The 23,545-nt window shown below is 37.3% G+C and overlaps 2 protein-coding genes across 9 annotated transcripts; one reads left to right on the top strand and one right to left on the bottom strand.

The window, feature by feature from the left end:
- Positions 1–662: 662 nt before the first annotated feature.
- Positions 663–6,508, bottom strand: LOC103715465 (DEAD-box ATP-dependent RNA helicase 41-like). Of its 8 annotated transcripts, XM_088720247.2 has the most exons (6): positions 6,348–6,503; positions 6,029–6,113; positions 3,025–4,770; positions 2,696–2,880; positions 1,323–1,430; positions 663–1,198 (listed from the first exon to the last, which is right to left on the bottom strand). In XM_088720247.2, the coding sequence occupies exons 2-3, from the start codon at positions 6,090–6,092 to the stop codon at positions 3,236–3,238; spliced, it is 1,599 nt and encodes a 532-aa protein (XP_088576373.1). In that variant the 5' UTR covers positions 6,093–6,113; positions 6,348–6,503; the 3' UTR covers positions 663–1,198; positions 1,323–1,430; positions 2,696–2,880; positions 3,025–3,235. The 8 variants fall into 8 exon arrangements, with proteins under 8 accessions (XP_088576373.1, XP_038989569.2, XP_038989563.2 ...); XM_039133641.3 differs by lacking the exon at positions 2,696–2,880; XM_039133635.3 differs by lacking the exons at positions 1,323–1,430; positions 2,696–2,880 and having other exon boundaries at positions 663–1,322; positions 6,348–6,508.
- Positions 6,509–9,968: 3,460 nt separating this feature from the next.
- On the top strand, positions 9,969–22,327 carry LOC103715484 (guanosine nucleotide diphosphate dissociation inhibitor 2). Its single transcript, XM_008803119.6, has 13 exons — positions 9,969–10,253; positions 11,261–11,323; positions 11,599–11,682; positions 13,834–13,941; positions 14,081–14,253; positions 17,735–17,846; positions 19,646–19,726; positions 19,809–19,871; positions 20,001–20,102; positions 20,320–20,444; positions 20,586–20,796; positions 20,865–20,939; positions 22,008–22,327. Exons 1-13 carry the CDS (start codon positions 10,167–10,169, stop codon positions 22,056–22,058), a joined length of 1,335 nt encoding a protein of 444 aa, XP_008801341.2. The 5' UTR covers positions 9,969–10,166; the 3' UTR covers positions 22,059–22,327.
- Positions 22,328–23,545: the final 1,218 nt, after the last annotated feature.

Consider the following 23,545-nt stretch of genomic DNA (forward strand, 5'->3'; position numbering starts at 1 on the left):
CTCTGAAGGTAGAGAAAACTACAATAGCATAACAGCCATATGATGAATAAGGAGAAAGAACGACAACTTGGATTATCACTCATCTTGCTTGAAAAGCCATCTCTTTGAGTACCTCACCTTTTCCATCGAATAATAGAGGAATTGAATAATTAAGATGAGCTACTAGAGCTGCAAGTATCCCAGTACCCTAGAGTAGTTGTCGACTTCCAATTCAACCGAATATGGAATCAACTCATTGTATCATCATATCTTCTTTAGGAGCTAGCTCGTCACAACTAATATAAACCAGTTAATCAACTGTTTATAATGCAAAGCCAGCATACAGGTACTGCACTCCCATATGCCTTTTTAATAAAATGCATCATTGTTATCATCTTTGGGCTCGTTTGGTTCGCAAAAAAAATAGAGAGGAAAGTGTGGTCAACGGAAAAGTAATGAGATGCCTCTTGTTTGATTGGAGTTTTCAAAGGAGAGAGATGAGAAAGTTGTATTTCCATGGAAATATGATTCCCACATTTCGTGGGAATCACTCCATTTTTATTTTTTCCCAAAAAGACCCTTCAGCATTAAAAAGACATTAAAGACCTAATTTTTATTAAGGGCATAGTAGAAATTATACATAACTTTTCCAGGAAAGTGGATGGCCAACCAAACATAAGTACTTTGAAAATTTGTCACTTTTCCATGATCAACCAAACATGCTAAAAGTATTTTCCTAAGCATTCTCTTCCTAGGAATTTGTTTCCCAGAAATCATATTCCTATAAGGAAAAATGCTTCCCGCGAACCAAACGAGCCTTTTAAGTTGATGAAGCAACATACACCACAAACTCGACAGCACAAAATGTTCATGGAGCAAAGAGCATACATTTGTATCTTGGGTTAAATAAAACATGCATAGTGTTATATACGTTCGAAGACGTGTTCAGCTAACCCATCTTGGTATACTGCTGTCAGGAGTGTAGTCTGAGACACCTAGAGTTTACAGATCCATCTTAGAAGGTAGATCTTCTCAGGTTCTCAGGAGCACCTCCTTGTCAGCACAACTTCTTATCTTCGCCATGTAGATTAGGCTTTTAGATTGTGCAAAGACTTCTCTAAGTCGGGATTGGAAGTAATAATTGCGCAAGGGGCAACATGTATGACTTCGGTTTGCAGGCCTTTGTCATGGTCAAAACAATCCCAGATTTTGGAGAAGCCTGCAGAAGTAGACACCAGCCAGTTGAAGGAATTCCAGCATAAAGTTTCAGTTTCACTATATCAATGCAAATGACCCTGAATTTTTCATCCTCCAAATTCAAAGTTAATTCTTTCATGACTTACCTGTCGAACCAAGAAAAATCTCCATTACTCTTAAAAGAGCTGAATTGTTCTACTGTTTGTAATTATTTTAACTCTCAAAGTAGAAAACAACGTGCTATGGGAAAGTATCTGCAAGTAATATATGAAAAGGAATAAAAAGATCACTGTCAGCTTCAGAACCAGAATTTGGCAGGAATAGTGAAAAATCACAATAAGTGCAGTCTACAAGAAATATGATTACAGCATAAAATGCACGAAACCATGACGTATAGCCCAAACCCTATCTCCTCTAGACCACACAGATGACAGTAGAGAAGTGAAACGCGTCACAAAGCTTCGTTGAAACAATGAAGCTACAATGTGGTGGTGATGTCTGGACCTGAAACTCTATCCTTTCTTTTTGGCACCGATAGAACAGAAAATAAGTTCCTAATAAAACTAGCCTATGGGAAAATCAGGTTACCTAAAAGGCTGTGGAGCAAAAACAGCATATGTTGGAGACAAAGTACATTCTTTCATTGGAACAATTATGGGGAAAAAAAACACAGTGCTAGTAGAAATCCCAATTTTATCTAGATACTTCTGCACTCTATGAGTAAGACGATTCAAGGGAAAACAGTACCAAGGGTGGTCGAATTCAGTTACTGCATATGCACCTGTAAGCTAGAAGGTGACCAATCTTCTGGCAAGACTTGCTCCAAAATGTGAGAGGAACCATGATTACTAATACAACCTTTGATCAAACATAGCCTCTAAGCCACATTTATTGACCTATTAAGGAAGATAAATGCTGAAACCACTGAACTTTTACATCCTAATCATGCATGATTAGGTTTTTTGTTTTTCAATAATGAAAACAGAAGCAGAAGCCTGCAGCCACAGACTCCAATATATCAATCTGTCTTATTTTCTCAAATGACCAGAAATAAAATGAATTATCCGAATGTGATATACTACTTGGATTTATAGAGAACTTAAAGCGATAAGAATATAATAACAAAATATACATAATTACATAAATATGCATGTATGTATGTATCCACAGACATGCCATTTTATCTCCCTTATTTTCCTCATGACTACTGGAAACAGAAATATTCAAAGTCAAAACAAAGTTATCCCATCACACACAACTTATTATGAGCAAGTGTTTAGGAGTCTGAAAAGATGTTTCATCATTTTCTGATTATGTCATACATAAGTTTTGGAACTCCACAAAAATAAACAACAGGCCACCTCATCCTTCACTCCCTTTACACCTTCTGGAATGCACAAAACATGTAAAAATTGTAAATCTTATAAAAGAAGCTTGCTCCATTTGATTAGTATTATATTCTGTGTTAGCCATGGTTTCACTAAATTCATAAAAGAAAGTCACAAACTATTTTGCATACCCATCTTGTATCCCATATCCAAAAATTGTGCAAGTAAAACTTGTAGTAGCACTGCGCTATCCAAATTTCCTGAGTTGCAATTCATAATTCTTAAAAGAAAATCAATTAAGCAGCAGAAATCCGAGGAAGCACAAAATGCCAGCAACGAACAGCCAAGAGGACACCTCGAAATGTTCCTAGAGCTTCTGTGGTTGATGTCCAAGGTAGATAAAATAACAAAGTGAAAAATCAAAGTCATTTGCTAATTTATTCATAGAAGAAAAACACTAAGAACAGATTTTTTTAAGGCAAAAAATACCAAGAACAATTGAAAGCTCGAAGATGCATACTTGGTGTTGCTTTTGGAGAGAGGATCTTGATCCCTCCTTCAACCTTGTATGCAGATCCACCAGCACTCGAGATGCCTAGGCTCTTTGACTGACATGAACCACCTCTAGAACTAAAAGAATTTATCTGAAGGTCCAGCAGCTGTTAAAACAACCTCTGGTGAGCAAGGACCCAATTTATGCATGCGTCTCTCACCTGCCATGCAAGAATCTTTTAATAACCATATTTCCTCTTCTGTCGGCTGCTCAGCGGAAAAGGGCCTACTGAATAACGTGAATTTGCAAGCTCCCGTGGAACAGCAGCTCCTGAAGATTTCAGGTACTGAACAAGCTCCCTAAAGAGCTTCCTGTCCTCCTCATTCACAAAAACAATTGCAACACCCTCCTCTCCCATTCTAGATGCCCTTCCAACTTGATGAACATATTCCGCCATTGAACTCGGCATGTCAAAAACTATCACCTGCCGTACTTTCAACAGATCCACCCCACGCCCCAAAACCCCAGTCGAGACAAGAACAGATATCTCTCCTGTCAAAAACAGCCTCAAACTGTCTCTCCTATCCTTCATTGACTTCTCACCATGAATTGAGAGAGCTTTCAATCCAGTCACAACAGTAATTGCTTCAGCCAAAAGATCAGCTCCTAGTCTTGAACCCACAAACAGCACAATGGGTGGTTTAAAATGCTGTTTGCTCATCAATATCTCGAAAAGCTTCTGTTTCTTCTGCTTAGATTCCACCCAAATGACTACCTGTTTAACTGATTTGCTGGGTCTGCTCGGCTTCCCACATATGACATGTATCAAGTCTCTAGCCATTGAGCTTGCCATCTTCTCGACCTCTTCAGAAATAGTTGCTGAGAACATTAACACCTGAGGCTGCGAGAGGGCTTGGAAGATTTGCATCACCTGATCCCGGAACCCTTTCTGCAGCATGCTATCCACCTCATCCAAAACCAGAACAGAAACCTCGTTTAGATTGATGTCATGCTTCGTTAGGAGATCAATCAGCCTTCCAGGGGTGCCAACAATCAACTCTACACCCTTCTGAATTCGGTATACTTGCCCAGCCATGGCATCTCCACCGATCACAAGAGCAGTTTTAAAAGGCAAACCCTTTCCAAGAACCTTGGCCTGCTCCTCCACCTGCACACAAATCTCTCTAGTCGGAGCAAGAACCATTGCCAATGGCCCCTTCTGTTCTGCAAGGTGCTGAAGTCGAATATTCGAGCAATGTGAAACTATGGGAACTAGAAAAGAAGCAGTCTTTCCAGAACCAGTGTCCGCAGAAACAAGCATATTTCTCTTAATCAGTGCAGCAGGGATGGTCTGCATTTGAACTGGTGTAGGTATCAAGTAGCCAGCAGACTCAAGATTTTGTTCAAGCTTCTGAGGAAGATTGCAGGAAGAGAAGGACAAGATTGGAGCAGGGACAGAGTTCCCCTTAATACAAATGCCGATTTTGCTTCTCAAAGATTCAATCTGATCAGTGGATTCTGAATTGGGTCTATTATCATCTCTAACATAAAAGCATTCGTCACTGACAGGTAGTTTTACAGGATGGCTGTGGTCCAAAGCTGGCTTCTGGGTACTGGCAAGCCTAGCAAGAAGAGTACTTTTACATTCTTTGCTGCAGATATCATCATCTGTCTCATCACATATATATTCACCATAACGTCCGCAGATAGCACAACGGGGCTCTCCTGGAAGGGCTTCTCTCTGCTCCTGGCATCGCTCCTTCACAGGGCATTCTGTGACAGAATTTAACAGGAAATACAACATTTCACATCTTACGTTTCTATTCAGCATTTAAATGTGATAGAAAATGACTTTGTCTGCAAGGTGTATGGCAAAACGCAGACCAAGAAAAATGTAGTGTTCATGCAGGTTTGTGTCATCCAAAATTCTGTCAACTATCGGCTGTATTGTTAACTGGAACTATTATGTTAAACTATAAAATGCCAAGCATGAAGACGTGACAGAAACAGTAAAACAGATTCCACAAGATGGATTCAGATCGATGATTCTGATGGGGAGGATATTGGTCATCCTAACGTCGGATTGAGCCAACCTCCTTGACCTCGGCCATGACTGAGATGAATGACTTCGGTAAGGATCGACGTGCTATTTTGCTCGGTGCAATAAGGATCGACAGTTAAACTGGTACAACAGTAAATGCATGATTGGCACGATGATCGCCACATGCTAATCATGTGGAGCCGTTACTATGCTGTTAAAGCGCAATCAACCACAATCGTACAGTTATGGCACGTCACGCTAAATCAAATAATGGATACCGCTTTCATCCCATATAAAGAGATAACAGGGGACCCTCATGTACGCAATCTACTACTCCTCTCTACTCATTTTCTCTCTTCCACTGTTGCTCTAGATTTCTAACTTAAGCAACGGAAGGCCCTCCGGCCGGAAACCTTCCAGCAAGTGGACTTCTTTTGCAGGTTGATCCCGCCTTCCACCTTGGTTTCAACCGACCTCGGAGTACTGCAGGCGGAGTCCGACCCCAATCCAGAATCTAGCGGCAACAGATTCCAATCAAACTGATGAGGGCAGATGAAAAGTAAATGAGAGATAGCTAAGAAGGTCGAGATCTCATGCAATGCATGCGACCAAGCTCCTGAAAGATTGCCCAAACGGAAAAAAAAAACAAAAAAAACTGTAGTTACAGATACATGATGGAATTTGAAAAGACACAAAGATAAACGCTTGCCATCAATTGAGCTAAGTCTCGATGCATCACTATTAGATTTAGATTCTGCAACCTCCCCCTTCCAGCAGCACAAGCAATTGTTACCGTCGGAGGTGCACGGGAAGATAGAAAAAATTTAGTACAGAAGCCACAAGAGACATGAGTGAATTAATTACGAACCGGACCTAGAAGAGCATAGGAACTGAAAGCATCCAGAAAACATCTAAAATACAAATGATGACGCTCAAAAGATGAAGAAATAAGTAAAAAGAGAAGTGGTTGGAGTCCATGTCACGAGCTACCTTCAGCAGTATCGCCAATATCACCGACTGCATGCGGAGAAGAAGAAGTCATGTTGCCATCCATCGTTGAAGCCAGTAAGAGAAACTGCACCAGCGATAAGCAGGTGACGAGTACCAACTTTACGAAAATAAAATTATATATGTTTATATATCCATAATTGATTAGTGTGTGTATGCAGAGCAATCGATAGACGAGTAGGTTGGTTGTTGGTTGTAGGGTTTTCCCAAAGAAAAGAAAAGGGGAAGGAAAGAGAAAGGGGGCACATGGAAATGGGGAGGAGATGGGGGAATAGAGAGAGGGCGGAGAGGGGAGACTGACCTGGTCCGGCAGCGGCGGCGGCGGCGGCGGCGATAGAGGCGTGAAGTTGCACGCGATTGCGGAGGCGGAGAGGTGATCCAGAGGCCACCGCCTCTCGCCCACCCAAGAAAAGGAAATACCAAAGCCACCACCGGCCGAGTCTTTGGGATGAAGGATAACCCGCGTCGACCCATTTAATTTTGGGTCAGATGGGGTGGAAACGGAACGGAACGGAACTAATGTGGGTCGAAGTCACACTGGAATTATTAAAGCCAGTTAGTAGAGCTTTTGGACCATAAAGTACTTTCTGATTCTCCAAAAATATTTTTAAATAAAATAAAAATATTTAATAAAAAATTAAAAAGCTGTTTTAGATGTACTAGAAAGCTAACAGTTTTTTTTGAAAGAAGCTCTAACCTTCGAAAAAATACTTTTAGCATACATCGGAAAGCTGTTTTGATTTATAAATTTTTTTAGATCAAAATATTCCTAATAAAATATTATAATTACAAAAATTATTCCTAAAACTATTATATTAATAAAATATTAATCTATAATAATAATAATTATTATAATATTTTATATATTTATTATTATATTATGCTGTAAATATAGTATTATATTATATTAATATTGATATATTATGTTATATTATTATGCTATAGTATACAATATTATATTGCTATATTTATAATAATATTATATTACATTATAGTAATGTTGTACTATGTATTAATATATATTATATTTTGTACATAATACTATGCAATATTTATTATAGTCATTTTATCATACTAAAATTTTTTTTAGTTTATTTATCAAGCACATATTAAATTTTAGAACACTTTAAAAATATAGTTACAAAACAGCAAATAATTTTTTATAAAAAACTCCACTTAAAAAATTTTTACTTCCAACAGCCCAATCAAACAGACCCAAGTTATTCTGCATACGCTGAGTTCCATTTCTAATCCGGCGAAGCATGTGTCCGACTATTGACTGTTTGGTTGGCAGGTAGAGGAAAAAAAACTCAATTGAAGAATAAAAAAATCAATTGACTGTTTGGATTTGTACCAATTTACATGTTTCTTTTGTTACTCAAGTAATTATACCCTTGAACCATTTAAGACCCTATGCTAATAAGTGGTCTGGCTTTGGGTGCCATAAGAGCCTGATCACGAGACAAGTAGTTGTTCTCTAATCATACATAACTTATCGTGGCACGGACCCAACCGAAAGCTGGGTCCGGCCTCAGGCCCAGTGCCGGTCCCGGCATGTAAGGTTAGGTTGGATCCACTCATTAATTTCTCACAGCAAGCTTGGTTGTAAATAAGTTTATCACCAGAATGATACACTCCAATCATTAAGCTTGAGATTGATTTTTCAACTAGTGTGCGACATTTCGCTATCTAGCAATCAATAAAAATGGACTAGGTAGTTAGTGCATAAGGCATGCCATTTTAGTCAAATAATCACACTAATAACATTATTCATCAACATTTTTATATGATAAAAGACGGGCTATGAGCATTTTCTCCACGGGGGTGAGGGGGGAGGTGGCTTTTCAACTCCGCGGGCTTAACTCTGGACAGGCGGTGGAAACTACTAGTGATGCTTGTTAGAGAAAGGTTAATGATCAATATATAATTCGATCGAGGAAATTTTTTTTTTTTGATATTTATGTGAATTGGCGATGAAAGTGTTATTTTTCTCCTATCCACAAGTCTTGAACCATGATGGATTCAATACTTATGTGAATAAATGAAAGTGTCCTTTTCTTAGACAGTGATGGATGCAACAAATAAGAAAGTTACAATAGAGGTGATGGAAAGCAACAAATGTATAAAATTAGAGCTGGACTGAAGGAATTCTTGTTATAATATACATAGAGAGAGATGTCATTGTCATAACCTATTTGATGATTCAAGTAAGAGAATCCAACTTACTCAAGCATCATGACTATTTGAATATAGTTCCAATTGTGTGTGTGTCATTGTGGACACTTGGGACCAACCTTTTTTTCCTAAAATTTATAGGCGTTCTCAAGACACCATGTTAGTGGATCAGATGAGGTCTAAACTTGAACGAGCCTTGACTCACTTTAAACGAATCTCAACAATTGGACTGATAGAATTGTATATGGATTCAAACTGAATAAAATATGAATATACCAACTATATACAAATGACTTGATATTCAAGTTAAATGGAGACGACCATGCTTGGACCGTCAGTCAAATGGACTGGGCACAGATCTAACTTTTGACACCGTAAGCTTCTTATGTATGCGTGCCAATGAAATGCTTGTTGTATGATCATCCTAGCTATTGGAAGACGGTGATTTAGGATTTAGAAGTTTCATGTATGAATCTTTTGTATGTAGACTATTGAAGTCACTTACTATCACATAATTCACTAATACCTTTGAGAAGCAAAATAATATTATCATTCATCACATAAATCTCATCATCTTGTCCCCGCAATAGTATGCAAACCAGCTTCGAACTTTTTCTTTTAAGGAAAAATTTCAAACTTGAGTTGCTCTTCTGGCTCCTTAAGAATAGACAGCATAGTCATAAGTTCAACATTCGAGAAAAATTTAGTAAGAGTTTAAGGTTTGGAGTTCAACCAAAAGTTCAAAATGAATATAATTTGGATATGAAAATATTATAGATACATTATATATTTTTATTAAGCAAAAAAAAAAACCATAAAAGATGTTTGAATCCAATTAAATTCACTAGTAATATTGTATAGCATCATTGATTTAAAATTTATAAACATACCTTAATTTTCTTATCCCTCAAAAATCATCTTGAATTGATCCTAAATAATTCACCAATATATCATTAATATATGAAGAGACTGCGAGCAACTAAATGGTTCCATTAGTTGGTTTAGCAAGAGCATCAAATAAGCAATTGACATAAAAAATTAAGTTCAAAATTTTTAATATAGTAATTCCAAAAATTTTGTTATGATCTGTTGGACTTCCTATCACATTAGCATTTTTTATTTCTAAAGTGAATTTTGCATAAAAGTCCATTTATTTCTTAATTTTGCAAGAAAAGGTTGGACTTATTCTTCCCTAGAACAATGAATATTTAGATATCTCAAGACTTTAATCAAATTTGTATTAGAAATTGACTAAAAAATATGTGCCTCATACATACCGAACGTTTCAAATTTATGCGTCATAGAGGAGGCGTAAGATTCGATCACCCAATTCTGCGAGCCGAGCATTAGGCTTCAGTTTGCTTGGAGACCTAGATTTTGGACAGATAAAAGGGGATTGGGGGTATAGGATAGGTGAGATTAGAACTCTTTACTGTTTTAAAAAAACAAAAAGAAAAAAGAAATTGTATCACCTCGCTTAATCTTGGGTCTAGGATGAAATCATCCAAAAACCCATGGATGTATATTAATTTGCAAAGAAAAGCTTAAAAATGATTTTTCTTGAAAATCCATGGTTAATAATTTTTTATTCAGATTTCATTTCTCCAAATCTCGACTCTTGGCTTTCCCACCTAGATATCTCACATTTACCAACGTTTACTAGAGATGACCGCAAAAGCCAAGTCCTCGTTTTTTTTTTTTTTTTTGCTTTGATAAAGCTTAGTCCTCTTCAATTCGTTTCTTTCTCGTGTCAACTGCTCGCCTCCGTCTTCGACAAACCTTCTCTCTCTTTTCTCTTTTGACTACCTGTTTTTTTTTTTAGTTTTTTTTAACTCCTTTCTCTTTTTACTTTAAAACCGATAAAATAGAATTCGGTGCCGGTTTCCGGGCTACCCCTCTCCACCCCTCGCCGCCTGCTCTCTCTCTCTCTGTCGGCGTCGTCGCCATGGATGAAGAATACGACGTGATAGTGCTCGGAACCGGCCTTAAGGAGTGCATTCTCAGCGGTCTTCTCTCCGTCGATGGCCTGAAGGTCTTCTCCCATCCCCACTTCCTCTTCTCTCTCTCTCTCTCTCTCTCGGCCTCGTTTCTCGTCTTGCTTTCTTGATTTCAAGTGTTGGTTTGATGTTCATTTTGTGCGAGGATTTGGGCATTCTTTCTGGTACTCATAAGATCGAGATCGACTTCGATCTTGATATCTATCGGCGGATCTTGAGTGCTATCTCTATTGATATTTTTGTAGTTTTTTCCTGTAGTTGTTGTTACAATTGGTAATGTAGATTGATGTCGATCGGATCAATATGATGCGAAGAGTCAAAATCAAGAAAGGGTAACACATGGCTTTGGCTGTGAATTTGGAGAGAAGCAAATATGGTAGTTCGAGTTCCGAATCAAGTTTGTTTCACTTATTTTGGCCTATATTTTACTGCTATGTGCACGGATTTCTTGATTTCATATTCGATCATAACTGGCACATGTGAATATTTGTGATATGGATCTTGATTTGTTTGATTTGATTAATTCAGTCGGATGCATCAAGTGGAATCTATGCTTATTTGATGCACAGAATTTGCAGTCTCTTGTAATGGATGATGTAGATGATAGTCTGACAAGTCAGTGAATGTTATTGATTTCATCATCAAAATTCTCTCTATTTGAACCCTGTGCGTACTATATCTGTGGGTGTCAACATAATACATAAATTGTTTTGAAAATTGCATTGAATACTTGTTTTTCCACATATCTGCCTAAGCTAATTTTAACTTTCTTGCTGTTCCTAGTAAAATTGTTTATTAATGTGATCGCATGAATAATGATTGCTACATCTTTTGCATTCTTGATTGTTTGCATGGTGTTGTAAATTTATACAATGTCCTCATATGACATCTTCACATCATTGTATATTGCTTAAAAAGAATCTGCATATTTTTTTTTCGCTGACTGGTACTATTAGCAGCACTGACTAGTTATGCAAGCAATGATATATTCCCTTTTTTATTATCATTCTTTTTCTTGACTTATATTTATATCACGAACTAGGTCCTGCACATGGACAGGAATGATTACTATGGAGGGGAGTCAACCTCACTCAATCTCATTCAGGCAAGAAAACAAATATTTTATCTGTTTGAATAATCAAGAATTTAATACATTTAACATGCTGCATGCACCTGCCAAGTTCTATGACTGCTATATCTCTTCTCATGATAATTGCCCAACACATGCCATTCAAAATGGTGTTGTCAATTACATATATAGACATCTGGGGTCAAGGATTTTGATGAGTGTATGTTGAGATTGCTTTTTTATATGGATCAAGTTTGTCTCCTATTATTATTATTATTATTATTATTATTATTTTGTTCTTCATTGTGCAGCTTTGGAAGAGGTTCCAGGGAAATGATAGCCCCCCAGCACATCTGGGCTCCAGCAGAGATTACAATGTTGATATGATCCCAAAGGTTTTCCCCCTCCTATTTTTTGATCTCATAATTCACGATACTGTTCACAATGGTTGACATTTGTCTTATCATAAAATAAAACAATATTCAAGTGTAAAGTGTATGCAGTGATGCACTTCTAAAGAAAGCAACACATATCTCGTGATATGCATGCATCTTTGCTTTATTACTTTGCATAGTGGATCTTGTTTGTTATTCCACTTTGCTTTGATAATCTAATAACTAGGAGTAGTTTAGATGATTGTTTGCTTTTATATCCTGAAATTAGCTGTGCATGTGGTTCGTGGCCTGAATTGTCCATCAGGAATTAGTGTCTTACCTTTTTTTTTTCCTTCCATCTCCATGATATGCTCCATTTTATCAAAGTTTCTTCCATAAAATTGTTGGGCTAGGCTTCTTTCCTGCTTTTCATTTCTGAGTAGAAATGTCATAATGTTTACCCCCTCGATATAACTAATTTTTCATGATTTGATCTAGAAACATCAAACTTTGATATGGAAATTTAGTTTGGATAGTTTCATATGGGGCGAAATTTCCTTCTTAGCAACCATGAGTACCTGCAAGAAATAAAGTGTGTGGCTGGGTTCTTATTTGCTTCTGTTTGTTATAGCACAAAGGTAACCCAAAGAAACCCTCCCCTCCCCTATCTTTTTCTCAGAAAAAGATTCAATTGTATGTTATCATTGACAATGCAGAAGAGCTCTCTTTTTTTTGTGTCTGCTCTCTTTTTTCTGATTTCCATAGTATTCCTTGCTGATCTGGAAAAAACATATCTTTCTTACTTGGCTAGAACCTGGTTTGTTAAGCAAAAGGAGTGAAAGAAGTGCCTAGACTAAAAGGAGTAATAACTATGTGGTATAGACCAAAGTAACTAATGTAAAGTAACTAATGGAGTAATAGCACCGACCAAAAGGCATGCCTAGACCATGCAGATATCATCAGTTTCTGATATAAATGTAGCCATGAAAGAAGTGAACTATGCGGTAATGAAATGCCTTTGAGAATTGGCATTCATCGAAAGCATTAAAGGCACAAATAGTCTTGCTTATGTTAAGTTGATAGGAGTGCAAGTTCGATAGGAATTCATGTTTGCATGTACAAACACATGCATGTCCACACATTACCATAACCCGAATCATTGAGCATTACTATAGAGCTATTTGGTTCAGCTTTATGAATCCTTCATCAGTTACCTTTCTAAGGCCATATCTGTTGTGGCCATTTGCCCCAAACCTTTCAAGTTCAACCTCCCCCCCCCCCCAGCGCCAATATCTATTTTGTGTTGGATATTTCTCTCCTCTTTGTTAAATCAGCACAAATCTGAATCCTGCATCAACTGATGCTTTTGTAGGCATTTATTATAGAAGCTTATGTATTTTTAATTGGTCGCTCACTTTAACCTTAATTTTGGTGAAAATCTTGCATTTAACAAATAGGCACATGTACATATAAAATCCATTTAGACATGCTGATGTGCACAAACATATAGCATGCTTGCACACATATTAGTGTCTAAACGCATCAAATCCACATATGCATACATACATGTGTGTCAATATATAACTATGCATTGATTTGATTTCATCCTGTTCTACAGTTTCATGTGCTCACTCTCCTTCTGATCATATTAAATCTAGTTAAATGGGACTCAATCCCCATTTTGACCTCTCCATTTTTGCCTTCTTAAATCTCTCTCTGCACTCTAATAACCATATTTTTTCTCCTTAGTTGTTCTCTGTCTCTGCTTCTGTTACAGACTGGTATATGTGGATAACTTATTTAAGAACATGCATGCGGTGCATCCATATACATGCATACACATATAGGTGCATGTATACATGCATGTGCAAGCGCAGTCTGAGTTCTAAAATTGTTGTTATTCTAGATGGTTATCTGGGAAGACAGGTAACCTTCTGGGTAGTAGATGGGACTTAGAATATCAAGGTTTTCAGTCACCCATCTAGGCAGGTGGCTACATCATGATTATGTATTTGTTGTTTTTATGCATCTGTAAATATGTTCTTATAGATGCATCTGCTTATATATGTTTATTAGGGCCACTAATGCAGTAGATTGCTCTAAACTAATTTCCTTTTATTTTAGCTATCCTTTTAAAAACTTGAACTCATTGTATTATGTTTGTCCTGCTAGTTTATGATGGCCAATGGTACCTTGGTTCGTGTGCTCATCCATACAGATGTTACAAAGTATCTGTACTTCAAAGCTGTAGATGGAAGTTATGTTTTTAACAAAGGGAAGGTAACCGTTTCATTTTTTCTTCTTGGGGGTTTTAAGTTCTGCCCTTTTTCTAAAGATTGTGGCTGTTTTTTTTTTTTTTTATGTTGACCTTCTGTGATTTTTAAATTTAACTCAGGCAACCTTTTTCTCATTGAAATAGATTCATAAGGTTCCTGCAACTGATATGGAGGCACTCAGGTCTCCTTTGATGGGTTTGTTTGAGAAGCGCCGAGCTCGGAAGTTCTTTATTTATGTCCAAGACTATGATGAAAATGATCCAAAAACACATGGAGGTTTGGACCTTACAAGAGTGACAACAAGAGAACTTATCTCGTAATTGCCTATCTTTGACAATTTACCTAATTACTTCCCCACAAGAAGCTCTCTTATAATTAATGTTTGTAAATAGTGAATCTTCAAGCCATACTAGTTCTCTTTTATATATATCAACTTATTTTTTATTCTAAATTTTTTCTATTTTTTTCTGAGTGTATAAGACAACGATTTTTATTATCAGGATAGCACGATAACAATCGAAAGGATCATTTTTAGAAATTTATTGGCTTTTCATATTTTTCTAATCAGCCAATCACTGCCGAAGAAAGCTAGCAATGAAGGTGAAAACATTCCAATTCCTCATACAAATTGAGACTATTGATGTCTGGAGAAGAATCCTAATCCAGTGAAGCTTTTGATGTAATTGTCTTATACTAAGTTAATTGAAAAGCAATTAAGTTATCATAGGAACATGATAAGTGCATCTTTGAGTGCTTGAATCTTGAATTTTGTCTATTTGTTTTCCGGGTGTGGTACTAACCTTCTAGAAATGGAAGGATATGGAACATGCTACATTGCCAGCTTGCTCAGGCTACTCTATTAGTTATCTCCCAACATTGTAATCATTTTGATCCTTTTATGTACTCAACATTCTTCAATATGACCATCATTATAATTTTTTAGAGGCCAGATTAGTTGAACATTAACTTCTTAAGGTGTATATGCATAGAATTTACTGGATTTCTGATTTTCATCTACTTTGCATGCCTCTGGGGGATAGGGGGTTGTAACTGGTGGATGCTTTGTTTTATGATAGTCTATAGGTGGTTCTAAAAAGTTATCTTATAGCAATGGGTAAAGGCCAATACTTTGTTTTATGTTATGAAGTACATGTATGTAAGAGTTTGTACATATATTTAAGTATCCACATGCACGCCCATGTATGTGTGTATGTCTATTTGTGTGTGCAGGCAGAAGATTGGCTTTGAGATCCAAGCACATGCTACAGAGGGTTGAGATGAAGCCAGCAATTTTGAATCTGTTTTATCTTGATCCCCATTTGTCTCTACTATCCTTGCTTCACTCACTAGAAAAATTTACTCATAATCTTTCTTTTCTCATGGCCTTTGTTGTTTCTCATTACAATGGTGTTAATGCTTCCTCTTCTCCCATCCTTTCTTCCTTTTGTACCCTGTCACATGGTGGCAAGGTGAATCTAGTGGCTTCAACAATAGAAGGGTGAAGTGATGCATGCTCTCTCTCTCGCAATTGAAAGAACACCAACCACCAAAGTTCGCCGTCTCGGTATTGGATCCCATACCGATACCATCCTGTTGCAGTGTCGGTACACGGCATGGTACGAGACAGCGAGGCCTACTAAGTATCGTCACAGTACGAAACTATATAGCGGTTCGGTACCGGTACGGTACGGTACAGACCGGTATGGCAAATTTTGTCAACCACTCATCTTCACCATAGAATCCCACTCTTCTGAACCCATCCCAAATCTTTTACTTGCCTCTCAAGTCATGGAGAAAAAAACAGCTCATATTATGCTGCTTACTCGTCAAATGTGACCTATCACTTCTCATTATCTCCAACCTAGTTGATTCCAGGCCTAAACATCTTTCCTTCCCCTCCTCAACTCTTAGGGAGAAGCAACCCTCCAACCACATCCACTTGATCATAATGGTCTTGACATCAGGTTGCATAAGATCAAAAGCCATCATTTTTCTCTTCATGTTAGCTCCCGATCTTTTGCATAATTGGTTTAACTCCATACTCATCATGGCACCTTACTACGTAACTCCATTGTGGAAGTCTTGTGTAACTAGCAATAAAGTTAGAATTCATTAGGGTAGCATTCTCAAGGATGAAAGCAACTAGCTTTTTTCTATTATTTAAAAACCAAGAAGTTACTTGATGTGAGGTAATCTTCCATTGCGGTGCTTGCAACAATCAAATTGTTAGATTTGCATCTAAGGTGTTAGCTATACCGAAGCATGCAAAGAAGACTTATTATTTGCATAACAAGTACTAAGCATGTACCGATATATTTCTTTGTAGTGTAAGGTCCAAAGGATATTCTATGCAAAAGGGAGTCATCAATATGATTATACATGAGTAAATATGATTTATCACAACATTGAAATTCAGAAATGTATTCCTTGTTTGCTAATACTTTCTTTTGTGTGGGATAAGGAGTTGCTTACGGAATTGGTCTTTTTTGGTATAAATATTTATTATTTGCTAGTCTATGCACTTATTCTTGCTTATCATTGATCTATTTACTATTTTTTATACTCTTATTCTCGATGTTCCACATGCTATTTGTAAAATTAAAATTGTTGTAGATGGAGGGGTCATAAGTGAGAGTATATGTATTGTGGTTTGAACATGAAGCATGTTGTGGAAGTTATTACTTTGAATACACTGCCTCAAGAGTGTCATGATGTTGGATCTCACCCAAAAAGGCTGGCTAGAACATGCTATTTGGATTTCTTGGTCTTGTATAAGTATCCAAGATTTACGTAAAGCTTAACCAATGCGGATACAAACATACTTGCACGAATGCGCACATACCCCCACTTTCCTAGTTTAAGCTCTGATATTCTCACCAGACTAAGGGTCCAAATCCAATCAAATTTAATCACAAATACAATGATAAACTATGGAGCCCGTGCTGCATTAGCCCTAGTCACATATGGATTATGGGTTGATTTGCTCTGATACTATTTGCAATGACCAAGGACCTCCACCAAAAAGGTTAGCCAGAAGGTGTTACTTAGTTTTTCTTGGCCCTCTTTAAGTACCCAAGACCTATCTAGCACACAACCAATGTGGAACTAAACACACTTGCATGGGTCCTCACATGTAAGACTGTTAGAGTAGACAGTTAATTGCAGTGATTTTTTTTTTTTTTTTTTTTTTTTTTTTTTGCATTTTTGGGTCCTTTGGACAAGTATAGCCAGGCACGTAAAAGCTAATACTATGGATTATAACCAAGGTTCAAAGTGCCATGCTGTGCCCATGTTTGGCATGCACTCGTACAGCGGTGCGGTGCACAGCCTACAATGCAAGGCATTGTCCCAAAACTGACCAGTGATTTACTCCATTACCATAATTCTGATGGTTATAGTACTGGCTCAACGGTAGTCAAGGGAATTAGCTGGTTTGGTGGAATGAACCAAAAGAATTTGCTTATTTGGGGCTTCTCTTTGGTGTATGGGAAGGGATGCTAATGCCCTAGCAAATGGGTATTGTTTTGGATTATTTGTCTTGCATTTACTATACTTCCTTTTCTCCTTATCTACATGAAGAGTCACCATTTAGCCAGATGATCTCTGTTTACTATTCAGGAAGCAGTGAAGCACAATATAGTTGCCCATTATTTTCTTGAGTACTATCTTTTGCTTCTTCACTAGCTATTCTTTTGTTCGGTATCCTATTACTATCATAAAATAATGAAAATATAAGTGCTAGTTTTGGACTTTCTTATATCTAGATTTGACTTAAGTTTGTGAAATTTAATGGTCAGAAAATATGGTTTGGACGACAACACAGTAGACTTCATTGGTCATGCATTGGCACTGCATAGAGATGATCGCTATCTAGATGAACCTGCGCTTGATACTGTGAAAAGGATGAAGGTAATTTTTTGTTGTTGAGAGTATGATTTACAATTTTCTTAGTTTAAACTTGATTCTTATTTTTTTTCAATTCAGAATTGCCTGACCCGATATAACGAAATAATGAATACAAAATTAAGATGGTATTTAGTGTAAATAATTAACTGAGTATTTTAGCTTGTTTCAGAGTTTTTCAGTAATGTTTAGTTTAGATTCAAATCAGAAAATTTGATACACACTTGATAAGAAATTTTGGATAGTCTTGTAACTTCAGAAAACAAACACGATTCCTAATTAACTTTAAAAAGTCTTGCCGTGATCATTTGTTTCAGACTATAGAAATATCTCCCAATTGAAGGTTGAATTCCTTTCCGCATCAAAGAAAATGCTTTCAAGATCTGATTGTTTCAAACTAATTCAGTTTTCTACAATCATCTAGAGCCTCACTTTCTACTAAATGGCTGTTGTGTATATTCTAACTGAAAAGGACCTTATTTAGGCTTAATGTGGGAGACAAGAATGCCTAGTTAATAGCATATTTTATAGGTCTAGTCCATCGCGTTGCCTCCGTACTGGTGGATGAGTTTTGGTACATTCAGACTCTGGGATAACTTTAAAAAACAAGCCTTTCACGAATATATGAAGTTAGCATAATTTATTAGGCATGGTTCTTCGAACTTCAAACTTTGAGGATATTTTATCACTTGCTCTGAATCTGTTGTGAGTCTTTGATATTTTTATAGCAGATTGTTTAGTCTGTGGAGATTTCTTTAATTTATTGGGAGGAGATGGAAGAGTTGGAAGTGGATCTTCGGAGGGCATCGGTTGATTGACCAGCAAACTATTTTATCTTGTTGAGTGGAATTTTAAGAAGCTCTTTAAGATCACTTGAATCCTTATCCAAAATATAAAGTTTCATGATTGTTGTTTCAGTTGCTGGCAACTTCCCTGCATTCTCACTTGCAAATAAAATGATTTCACTATCCAATATGCATTTTCTTTGTTATTAAGAAGAGACTACCGAGCAACTCAAGTACAACACCCTAATATGATATAGAAGTTTGTTTGGTATGCGCAATGATTAATCAATGATCTTATAATCATTAGTGGTTTATGTAACATTAGTTACTTGGAATTCTTTTCGATAATTTAAATATAGTAAAGAAATATATGCTTTCAATACCATATATATTATTTTTAAACACTTACATGAGGTCATCTGGAAGCATCTTGTATATGATAATTTAGATCCATTTTCTTGTAATGGCTTGACCGAAGATGGAGCTCCTGTGGCTCTTTTATCATCACCTTATGTAAAATAGGATGGATTATTAGATTTTCTTAGTACTATCAAATACGATGTCTTTTTTTTTTTTTCAATTTTCCTGTGTACTTGGTTTCCTGTTTCAGATGTTCTATTCTGTTTAAACCATTCCCTTGATCCATTCTTTTAAATATGAATTGCCACATTTCTTCTTCTTCATTTCTGGACTGCAGCTGAGACAATACCCATATATGGTTTAGGTTTGCCAGCTTTTATGCCTGAAAGTAACACCAGAGGTAGCCTTAGATGCTTGGAGAATGAGGACTCGTCAAGCTAATCCTGAATAATTGGGAAAAGGCTTGATAGTTGTGACATTGAGTAGTTTTCGTGTCTGCATGCATATGCATCTTCTGTATGCAAGATTTTGTTTCTCATGCAGTTAATTGAAACTTTTTATTTTCTTTAGCGAACCAATCCCAGCTGCTTCCCAAATCTGTCTGCTCGCGTGAACTTTTTTGCTAATACATCTGGTTTTTGTTGTCAACTCCTGTGACAGCTTTATGCAGAATCCTTAGCACGTTTTCAAGGAGGTTCGCCATATATTTATCCTCTATATGGATTAGGAGAGCTCCCTCAGGTCAGTTTTGTGCTCAAAAACTCTACAGCTTGGCAGTAATATCATGCTCATCCACTTAATTTGAGTGTTACTGAAACTGCAGGCATTTGCACGCCTTAGTGCTGTTTATGGTGGGACGTACATGTTGAACAAACCAGAGTGCAAGGTATTTTTTGATACTTATCCGCATAACTGCAGGTTCTATGATTTATACAAGGAGTACTTCATGCATGGATGGTCCTGTGAATTGTTAGAATCATTTTGAGAATTGATGCCTCTAATTTATTCATGCCAGGTTGAATTTGATGAGGAAGGAAAAGTCTGTGGTGTGTCATCTGAAGGGGAAACTGCAAGATGTAAGAAAGTTGTCTGTGATCCTTCCTATTTACCAAACAAGGTAGAGGTTCTTATATTTTGTGTACTCAATAACTGAGTATTTTGATTCTGTTTTTCAACTAGCACCAGTGGTCATATACATGAGGTGCACCTCAAAATCTCGTTAGTCCTTTGGAAAGATTTGCACTACATTGCCTTTTAATTCTGGAGTAGTTTCTGATTCTGAGCTTCATAGTCGAGTAACCACTCACAGATAGAGTTTTAATGATTGGTGATAGGTTAAGAAGGTTGGAAAAGTCGCGAGAGCCATTGCTATAATGAGCCATCCTATCCCAAATACCGATGAATCTCACTCAGTGCAGGTTATACTTCCACAAAAACAACTGGGTCGCAAGTCAGACATGTGAGTTAATTCCTCCAACAATTTTGTTTGTTGGGCTGTGGGGTTGGCTAGTGGTGTGTGTGTCGTTTGAAACTCTATCAGGCTCTCTTTCCAAATTAACTGTATTTTTACTTTTTTAATGCCCCTTGGTTGACCAAACAGGTACCTTTTCTGTTGTTCTTATTCTCACAATGTTGCCCCAAAGGGGAAGTTCATTGCGTTTGTCTCAACAGAAGCTGAGACTAACCAGCCTCAAGTAGAACTAAAGCCGGGCATTGATCTTCTTGGCCCAGTTGATGAGATATTTTTTGATACATACGACAGATGTGAACCTGTCAATGAACCCTTGCTGGACAATTGCTTCATATCAACTGTAAGTCTATTATTCTTTCTCCTGCTTAACTTCGTGGATACCTGTTTACACATTTTCGAATATTGCAGAGTTATGATGCTACAACACATTTTGAATCAACTGTCATGGATGTGCTTGCTATCTATACCAAGATCACTGGAAAGGTAATGTTCACTCTTCATCTTCCCTTATTCCTTCAGAGTAAAGGTTGCTGCCTGCTTAGGACCAAGTAAATTACTTCTGCTGTTTCTACTTGTCACACTTCTGGCTCACTCGTAGAGATTTGTCAGAATACAATGTTTGCAATACGAAGTTCATATTTATACATAGATGTAATATTGAACCCAGTAGACCAAATATTCCACTTCTGTCTGAGAGGCCTGCTGTTATTGCTCCTTTTGTCATGTCTCTTGTCCATTTTCAACCATCAATTACTGCTTTAGTAGTGCTGCCATGTAGCAACAACTTTGTATAGATAAATGCTGCTTGTGTTCTGCTATCTAATCTAATATAACAATTACAGAAGCTTACATCCCTTATCCCACCATCTAACTTTGAATTTATACCTTTCTTTTTTAAAGGTGCAGCTAAATACACGCCTCATATAAAACAACCACCACCACCGAGGCTTTTCCATATCTGTTGCTTGACTTTTATTAATCCTGTTCTGCTATCAATTGCTACAGACATTTACATACTGCATGCAAGCCTATTTGAATCCATTTACACGTCACAGAACTCCTACAAAGGTCATCATTGGTATATCTCTTGTTTCTTGGCCAACCTTAAATGTCATGATCCCTGTCTTCAGCCTTCACTCATCTTTATCTCTTTCCAGATAAAGTATTTTAGCTCTTCTTTTTCTGGGCCTTTGTGTACCTATTCTAATCCTCTACCTTAGCCCCTGTTTCTCCCATTGAAGATTTTAAAGTCTTTATTGCATTTCTAATCCTCTTGTATATACTCTTTCGGAGTCTTGACGACTGCCATCTTAAAGTTTCACATGATCATAGCATCTTGATGAGATCTTCATTGCCTTTGCTCCTTGTTGCACTTTACCACACCTTCAGATGGGAGATCCAACACTATTATTCAGACCAGAACATTTTTGTAGGGAGATTTGATTTTTCCCTTCCAACTTTGCATGCGCTACTTATCTTTTTTTTTTATTATTATTATTGTTATTATTGTATTGCAACCAATATGAAACAAATGCATATTTACTTTGGCAGACCATTGATCTTAGCGTGGATCTCAGTGCTGCCAGTGCTGCCGAAGAATGAGAAGCACGAAATGACAGTTGCAAGGATTTTCAGTCAGGTTTACTTTAATTTCATAAGATTGGAGTTAAATTTGTCTAAATGAGGTTTCTCAGATGCTTCTATAGTCATGTTCTTGGATATTTGTTTCCTGAAGTGCAATTTTTCTTGATAACGAAGAGGTCTTTCTTGTTTTGGAATTTTGTCATCTGGAAGAATGGATATGATTGCCATTTGATTAGATATTATCTATTATTTATGTAACTGGAGCAATCCATCTCGCTTTATGCTAATGCCCTTGTTTTTTTTTTTTCCCGCTGAAGAATGCCCTTGTTTTCCTCTTAAAAAAAATGTGCTGGTGATTGCTTTGTAGTAGAAGAGGTCTAACTAACATTACTTATTTTGCTGAAACCAGTCAGTATTCACCACCGAATCGTCGAATTCTTCTTGGGACTTGGGAGGGTCAGCCTGCAACGTCGAGGTCTTCCCTTGAATCCATGCGGCAACTTGGATTTCGCCGATCAAGGATTCGTATCCCAACCACGGACCCTGGAACAGGGTAGCATCCCATATATCAGGATAGGACTGTCCTATCATCATTTCAGTGTACCGACTGGCACATTTTGAGATATCTCCATTCCAAGTGCCGAGATAGAGTGGGATGGTGGCAAGTTTCGTTCCACAGAAAAATTGGAACAATCTCGTCTTGCGAGATTTAAAACTTTGACACTAATTATTGCACATTGGTGTTCCATGGGCAGCAACGGAGAAAAAAATATAATAATAATAAAAAAAATTGTGGTTGTGAAATAGTATCTCGATCACCCCTTCCCTTGCAAGGCGTCTTTTAAAAGACAGCCGTGAGAAAAAAATTGCCATGCACGAGCTGCGCACAATGTTAAACACGTACGTATTTTTCCAAAGCAGACAATACCTTGCGCTGGGATGTAATCCCATTTTCTGCTCTAACAGATGGTGCTAAAGGAAGGGCTCCTTCGAAACTTCCGCACATAAATCCTTTCCACTGGAGGGGTTAGCGTTGTAGGACGAAGGAGAGCTCGGAATTTTAGTACTACATCGGTTGAGTAGTGAAAAGAATTGTGCTTTGTAAGAAGAGACCACCCCATCCCTTGCAAGGCGTCTTTTAAAGGACAAAGTCGTGAGGAAAAAATTACCGAACACGATGTCAAACACGTGCGTACTTTCCGAAAGCGGACAACACCTTGCGCTGGAACACAGTTTCATTCCCTGCTCTAACAATCTCCTTATATAATTTACTTTATTGTTCAAGAATTTACAAATAAGATCTCATAGCATTATTTTGAAAGGGGGCTTCTTATAGCATTGTTAAAAATAAAGGAACAGAAATTGCTGTGGGGTGACATGGGATTCAACTATTAGGTGTACGACACTAAGCTCTTGAGTTTTCATAATCCTATGGAAGATACCTACGGGTGGTAGCCGTAGGTAGTCATATGATGTAATGTTTGACCATATGTAGCCCTAGATAT

This window comes from Phoenix dactylifera, chromosome 4 (assembly GCF_051530095.1).
Source record: "Phoenix dactylifera cultivar Ajwa chromosome 4, Ajwa_hap1_PhDact_Kaust_v1.1, whole genome shotgun sequence".
NCBI lineage: Eukaryota > Viridiplantae > Streptophyta > Magnoliopsida > Arecales > Arecaceae > Phoenix > Phoenix dactylifera.

Coding starts and splice junctions, on each gene's coding strand:
- LOC103715465 (XM_039133635.3), bottom strand. CDS start 6,092: ATGGATGGCAACATGACTTCTTCTTCTCCGCATGCAGTCGGTGATATT. Junction 4,771..6,028: donor TATTGGCGATACTGCTGAAG/GTAGCTCGTGAC, acceptor ATTCTGTCACAG/AATGCCCTGTGAAGGAGCGA.
- LOC103715484 (XM_008803119.6), top strand. CDS start 10,167: ATGGATGAAGAATACGACGTGATAGTGCTCGGAACCGGCCTTAAGGAG. Junction 11,324..11,598: donor CCTCACTCAATCTCATTCAG/GCAAGAAAACAA, acceptor TTCATTGTGCAG/CTTTGGAAGAGGTTCCAGGG. Junction 17,847..19,645: donor ATACTGTGAAAAGGATGAAG/GTAATTTTTTGT, acceptor CTCCTGTGACAG/CTTTATGCAGAATCCTTAGC.